At 38.6% G+C, this 7,904-nt stretch overlaps 1 protein-coding gene across 1 annotated transcript in view; it reads right to left on the reverse strand.

The window, feature by feature from the left end:
- Window positions 1–7,307: 7,307 nt before the first annotated feature.
- LOC116098358 (killer cell lectin-like receptor subfamily I member 2) overlaps window positions 7,308–7,904 on the reverse strand; it is a 46,691-nt gene continuing 46,094 nt past the window's right edge. Inside the window, 1 exon segment of the mRNA XM_031381002.1 lies at window positions 7,308–7,446. Coding sequence (XP_031236862.1) covers window positions 7,308–7,446 — 139 coding nt within the window.

Below are 7,904 nucleotides of genomic sequence, written 5' to 3' on the forward strand. Positions count from 1 at the left end.
TATGTAAATTTAAAGTAAAGTGGTACAGTGTAAATAAACCCAAAGAAATAAATAGATGAAAAATAAGAAAAGAACAGGCTAAAATAAGATCAGAACTCAGTGGGAAAAGCATTATATCCCATATATCCATATTCAACATCTGGCCTTTGGTCTTATTTGATGGATGTGCAGGCCCATCCATGGAACCATCCACTATTGGGTGTGCTTTCTTGCTGCCTACAATTTCCTCAGCAAATGGTCCACATTCTTGGCATTTATAACTTCTTGGAGTCTCCACTGTGTGTTCAGCTTTACCCTCACCTTTTCATTCTTCAATCTCTCCTGGCATGCCTGTGTAAATCTTGACCTTGTGGTTCTTTGACCGAACTTTGAAACCTAGCTGAAAGCCTCCATGACCCTGTAACTGTTTCATTCTGTATGACTGTCAAACCAGCATCGCTATATGATGACAAACTGCAGTGACAGTTCAAACAATAGAGAGTCCTGCTAGAACCACAGGTGCACTGGTGTCTATGTGTGTGGATTACTTTACTTAGACAAGGATTTTGCCAAAGAGCTCATCACCAGGCAGACATGCTGGGACTCTCCTCTCAAAGTAATCTTTCAAATAAGCCACAACCTTTATAGCTTTGAGCCTATGATTGATAGGATCCAGCTAATTACCTCAAGGACACGCCTATTGTTTATATGCAAAACTGAGATGCACTCAAGGACATTTCCCATTGTTTATATGCAAAATTATTATTTTTAAATGACATTACACCATCTAGAAACTATGCCTTATTCACTCCCTGCTTCGCATAGAGTGTTGTGATTGTTTTTATTTAAAGAATATTCTTCTTTCATATATTAAACCCTGGTAGCAGTTTCATCTTTCTTCCATCTCCCCAACCTCCTTTTCCATGCCTTCCCAATCCTCCAGAACCATTCTTTCCTCCCCCAAGAGAAGACCAGGCATCCTGGGGACATCAACCAAACATAGCATAAGAAGGTACAATAAGACCAGGCACATAATATCACATCAAGGCTGGACAATGAAATCCAGTTGGGGGGCAGGGTCCCACACACAGACGAAAGAGTAATCCCCTGCTCCCACCGTTATGATTTCCACAAGAACACCAACCTTTTTACCCATAATATATACACAGAGGACCTAGGTCAACCCCCTAAAATCTCCCTGATCTGTTCAAGCTCCCATGAGTCCTGGCTATTTGACTCTGTGGGCTGAGTTCTCCTGGTATAACCTTGATCCCTCTGGTTCTTCCCATCCTTCCTCCCCCTGCTCAGCAGAACTTCCTGAGCTCCACCCAATCTTTCCCTGTGGGACTCTGCATCTGTTCCCATGAGTTACTGGATAAAGTCTTTCTTTTCTCTTTGATGATGATTCTGCTTAAGGCTCTGGTCTCAACACACTCTTCAGGCAGGACAATGTGCAGGTAGAAGGCCTGGTGGCTAGGTTGGTGTCCCAACCCCTCCACGTGAGACCCTGCTGAGCCACAGAAGATGGCCAGCATAGACTCTGCATCCCCTATCACTATGAGCCCCCACAAGCACCACTCACAGACCCCATTGGATTCTCCACTGCACTGTGCTTCTACCTTACCCCCCAAATGCTCCCTAATTCCAGTAATTTCTCCCAGAATTTTCTTCCTCCCTCCTCTATATAAGCCTTCCTATTTCCAAGCCCACTCTCTGCACTCCACTTAAGACATCTATTTCTCCTTCCCCAGGAGATCCTCATATTCCCCTGCCCCTAAATCCAAGTTTTTATGGATACTTAGCCTCCCTGGATCAGTGGATTGTATGATTATCTTTTATCATATCTAATATCCACTTATAAGTGAATACATACCATGTTTCTCTTTCTGAATCTGGGTTACCTCACTCAGAATGTTTTTTTTTCTAGTTCCATGTGTGAATGTGTATATGTCCATTTTCTTACAAATTTCATGATGTCATTGTTTCTTTTTATCAATTTTTATTATTTATTTTTTTGGAGTTCAACAAATTAAAGTTTATTAATGTAGAAAACTAAACATTTTCCTGTAAACATCATTTACTTTCATGTACTATACCAGAATAATGACATTCAAGTAGAAGAAGAAACTGAGCCTAAGAATTGAGTAGGACTTAGAAATACTCTTAATTGTATGTATACCATCCAGTAGTTAAAACCTATGCTAAGTTCCAGCAAAGGCAATTGTGAGATAAAGCCCTTTAAAAACTGGCGGCATTGTGTTTAAATTCAAAGACCATTGAGATTTCCTCATCTAAACAGATGGGCTGTGTTTAGAAACTTGCTAAGGCACACTGTGTTGGAGGACTGCTTAGTATATGAACCCAGTCACATCTCTGCATACTTTGATAGCCCTGCTGTGCCTAGTATTGGGTTGATAAGATGGCTCAATGGATAAAAGCACTTGCTGCTGCTCTTACAGAGGACCTGGGTTCAGTAATAAACACCCACTTGATAACTCACAAGTATTACTAATTTCAGTTCCAAAAGATCAGACATTTTCTAGCTTCTATAAATACCAGGCACTGATGAAGTACACAGACACAGACTCACAGACACACAGACAGAGAGATATACAGACACAAACAGGGAGGGGTGAGGAAAACTTATGCATAATACACATAAAATAAAAAACATATTTTTAAAAACAAACAAGACTCTGAGCCCCTCTATATAATTAAGGGTCTTTATTAAGAGTTCCTCCTTCTTTTTTTTTTTTTTTTTTTTTTTTTTTTTTTTTTTGGTTTTTCGAGACAGGGTTTCTCTGTAGCCCTGACTCTCCTGGAACTCACACTGTAGACCAGGCTGGCCTCGAACTCAGAAATCCACCTGCTTCTGCCTCTCAAGTGCTGGGATTAAAGGTGTGCACCAGCAAGAGTTCCTCTTTTGTCTTGAAGATTTTGGAGATTTCAAATATTATACCAAAGTGCTTGAAATAGTACCTTCAGGATGTCCAGATCATACACAGTATCTACAAGTTGTGAACCCAGACTCCAATTCTCTGGATCTGCACATGTGGACACCCAGAACAGTGCTTAGCTATAGACTGATCTGACAGCAACTTTTGGATTCACATATATGACGCTAGTTTTTCAGGCCTGCAGGAATGAAAGAACTGTGGGGTCATGGGAATTGCCACTTAAGTTTGAAAAGAAAACTTTTGAGCCTAGTCCCTATGGGTTAAGGCAAGATCACTGCAGACATCCTATTCAAGAACAGCACCTACATAATATAGCTCATAGTGATGTAAGACATAATCCAGCCCAGAGTGATATAAGATATGTAGTGTATTGTCTTTCTATGTGCATGTTGAAAAGTTAGGAGTGTTTATTGTCATCTGGAGTTGAATGTATGAGGGATTGGTTTTTCTGTTTTCTGTTTATTTTGTCCAGTTTTGGGTTTTGGTAACTATAAAGAGTTCCTAAATGCATTTGGACATGTGCAGGAGTCCTGGCATGTGCAGGTGCTGTTTCACACTATAACCATGGAGATGTGAACAAGCATATGATTATTCACAACAGGAAGGTGATAAAAGACCAAAGTACATATATCATCAAATTCCAATTTGATGAACCAGTGAGTTTATTGGGGTTACTTGTTGAAGCAGATATTATCCAAAACTGGATCACCAAAGATTTCCTCAGCCTGAGTGACCTTTCACATAAGCCAGAAACATGAAGAATACCGCAGGGTCTGCAGGCAGTTCAACAGCATGGAGAGTGCCCTTTCCACATGTCTCATTTGGTCTGAGAATGATTCTCAGCATTCGTTACTGCTTATATACTGTTGCATGGAGGATAGAATGTGTGTTAGTGAGTCTGATCAGTTTCAGGGACTTCCTGAAGCTATTTTGATTTGCTTCCTTCCTGAATTGAAGATTTCTGCAGAACGGATGTTTCAGTCTCAGAAACAGTGTTATACAATAACAGGAAGGGAGCTAGAGATGGATGTAAATAGAGATGGCATGTATAGGATAAAAGAGAGAAGAAATGAAGGAAAGAATGAAGAAAAAGGGGAAGGAGGAGGAGAGGATAAAAAAGTAAAAAGTGGACGATGGACGAACGAGAGAATATCAATGTGGCAAGCCTTCTACTCTAGAAGAACCCTGGAATTTCTTCTCCAAATTTCACTGCAGCACCTGTGAACATGAGGCAGCCATTGAGACTGAGTACTCTCGAGCTTTCACTCTCATTCTTGTTGGTATCACCTGTGTGTCAAGCTTCAGTTATTGTTAGTTTTATCATTGTAGTGTTTTAGTGTGCTTGGTGTAACAGAGCACTGATTTACAAAGACGAGTGAAAATTATTTAATCCTCATGGTCTAAAATGCTATAGAACCCTAAGAGCAGGAGGCAGCTCTGGGTGGCTCTGGTGAGAGACTTTCTTAGACCTGCTATCGTGGATGGGCAATGCACTCCTGAGGCCTCAATTCTCAATGACGTATGTACTATAGAGAGTTAATGTGTCCTGGAGTAAGAATCATCATCATTTCCAGTGTTGCAGCCATGGAGAGGTTACCAATATTATAGAATAACTGCACTCATGTTTATACAAGCAGCCAAAATCAAAATCAAAGTCAGAGTGAGTTCATTTTTTAAAAATTGATTTATTTAGATTCTCATAATAATTCAATGAAGAAAGACACAAAATCAACTGCATACATAAAACTACCAGGCAGGAGAGATGCTTGTTAATCATATCTTCAGTGAGATCATGACTTCAATAGCTGTGCAATATCCAGAAGATGCTTCTCCTAGCCATGGGCTCTGTGGTCTTCTGCCACAGTCTTTTGATTCAAAGCACCCAATGCCTTGTATCACACAAATCAGAAGTCTCAATAGGTTTTTTAAAATTAACTAGGGTCTGATAAAAATATCTATAATATTGTTTTTATTATTATTACATATACTCACTATCATTATCATCATTATAATTTTATGTGAATAGGCTTTTTGGCTGTATCTATTCCATGTGTGTGCCTGATACCCTCTAAAATTATAGAGAGTTGCAAATGCTCTTGAGCCACTTTGTGAGTGCTGTTAGTTGAATGTCAGTGCCCTGAAAGAGCACCCAGTGCTTTTAACCACTAAGCTATTTCTCCAGCTCTACAGATATTGTCTCTAATCAGCAGTAGGAAAATGATGCTTGCTGGGCGGTGGTGACACACGCCTTTAATCTCAGCATTTGGGAGGCAGAGACAGGCAGATTTCTGACTTTGAAGCCAGCCTGGTCTACAGAGTGAGTTCCAGGACAGCCAGGGCTACACAGAGAAACCCTGTCTCTATAAAACAAACAAACAAACAACAAAACAAAGCAAAACAAAAACAAACAAAAACCAACAACAACAAAAAAGGAAAATAGCTGTGGTTTTCCTTTCTGAAATTCCTCTTCAGGGTTTGGTAGTTCATTGTATTTTAATCAAAACAGTATTTCTTAGAACTCCATTTGGAGAACTGTTTGCCATTGTTTCTTCAGAGATATGATATGAGAGATATATTCAGTTATAGTCTTTTTAGCACATGAATTGTGTTTTTTTCATCATGGTTTTTGTTCCTCTCTTGACTATCTCCCCTATTTTCTCCTTGTCACCTTGTCAACTTTCAAATGATTGAAAGTGCAATATTAGCTGCTGTATAGAAAAGGCAATGCCTTAAAATTGTGGTTAAACCAAGTTTATTTATTTATTTTTTAATTTATCTTTTCAGGAGACGGTTTCTATGAATAGACCTAGCTGCCCTGGAACTCAATCAGTAGATCAGGCTGGCCTCGACTTAGAAATCCACCTTCGTCTGTCTCCTAAGTGCTGGGATTAAAGGTATGTACCACCACTACTGGGCTGACCAAGTTTATTTTCTTAAAAATTGATTTATTTAAATTTTATATTATAATAATTCATGCAAGAAAGTAAAAGAAAACCTTCTCAAATAAGCCAAGTAAACATACATGTGAATCCTTTATTAGCTGGTGACAAAGAGCAGGTTCATGCCTCATCATCTCTTGATGCTGAATCTCAGTGGCACAGTATTTCTAAAGCCTAAAAACACAAAGACCACAATTTACACCAAAGTTACTTGTGGATCAGAGAATTCTTGAAACATTAATTTCTGGCAGAACAAACTAATAATTTTAGATACTGCATGATGATTACTTTTGAATTATTCCTTCTTCAGTTATTTAGCTCATGTTAAGTTTGTATAAACATTAATTATTTCAGTTAATAATCTGGACCATGGGAATTGAATTATGTTTCTAGAGTAGATGGTGTGGGTGGGTAAAACTAAGAACTTTCTAAGTAAGCAGAAAACAGTCAGGATAAGACGGCATGATGGCAGTAACTTCAATAATTCTGTGAGCACATATGTGAGATTTTATGTGCATCTTGATTGGTTGGATGTACAGTTACAGGCTTCTATGAGAGGCTCAGTGGATGCTGGGAATTGAACCTGTAGCCTCTGCAGGAGCATTAAGCACTCTTGACCTCAGAGCCACTACTGGGGCTGAGCCCCAGACTCTAAGCTTCTTAAATATTTCAATCAAAGTTACATTTATTTAGTGTTTTTCCATTAACGCTGTTCTTGCTGTCCTAATCAGAATCATCAATGAGCCTTTTGAACAATCTCCAAAGGCATCTGCCCATTAGGAGTATTACACTGGGTGAGGTCAGCTGTATCTCTGGCCTACCCACTAGGTTTGCTGAGACTCAAAACTAGTTTGAGCTCTGAGAATCCAGACCAGGCTGAACAACATAGTGTAAGCAAACTCCAAAACCAAAAACCAGGCCAGTAACATGGCTTTGTGGATAGCAAACTTCATGTAAACCTGAAGACCTGAGGTGATCCCTGGAATCCACATAAAAGTGGAAGGAGAGAACTAGTGCCACCAAGCTTCCCTGTGACCTCCACATGCTCTGTGGAGTCCCTGTTCCTTATACATGAAAACTACACAAATAACTTTTCAAAACGCCAATCAATTGATATGGGATCTTCTTATTACTTCAAGAGTTTTGTAAAGTTACTGACTATTAATGGTATTGGATATTTCATTTATCAATAACAACATCATTTATGATAGAGTGATGATCACTTTTAAGAATATTAATCACTCTCAATATAATGTAGATGTAAAAAAATAACCAACATCTTCTCAGTTCAGTAAGAAAAATTTCAAAATTTCAAAACCATCATTATTGGCCTTTTGGCTAAGATCAAGTATAAAAATTATAAACTCAATAAATAAAATAACAAACGTTTTGATGTTCATAATTAAATAAAATTATACTAGCGAAGTAGGTGTCACCTTATATTAAATTCACAGGTGTATGGTTTCTTAGATGAACAGTCATCAGAAATGACTTGGTTTCCCCGCAGATAATGACAGCTATTATTCTTATTTTCCAAATCATTAATTCTGTAGAAAAATAATTTTAAAAATCTGAAATCATAAGGTAGTCATTAGAGATCATATTGTTTTTTAATTTTAGAGTTTGAATTAGCTAAAATTAGTACAGGCCAAAGAGATGAAAACATATTGTCACAGGAAGAAAACAGAGCCTTGAGTGGGTGGTGACCTTTAGTTGCAAAACAGTAATGTTAATGGAAGACATCAGACACAAGCTAATCCTACACTGTCTCAGAAAGTAGGATTGAGATTCAAATAGTTAGGAAATGGTACAAGGCTTTAGCAGTGGCTCTCCATTTACCCAATGCTTGAACCTTTAATACAGTTCCTCATGCTCTAGTGACCCCCCCCCCCACATGTGGCTACTTCATAAAACTGTAAATTCATTACTGTTGTGGATTATAATATAAATATCTGACATGCAGGATATCTTCTATTGGACCCCTGTGAAAGGTCATTCAGCCCTTTAATGGGGTCATAACCCACAGATA

This window comes from Mastomys coucha, unplaced genomic scaffold (assembly GCF_008632895.1).
Source record: "Mastomys coucha isolate ucsf_1 unplaced genomic scaffold, UCSF_Mcou_1 pScaffold20, whole genome shotgun sequence".
In the NCBI taxonomy this organism is placed as follows: domain Eukaryota; kingdom Metazoa; phylum Chordata; class Mammalia; order Rodentia; family Muridae; genus Mastomys; species Mastomys coucha.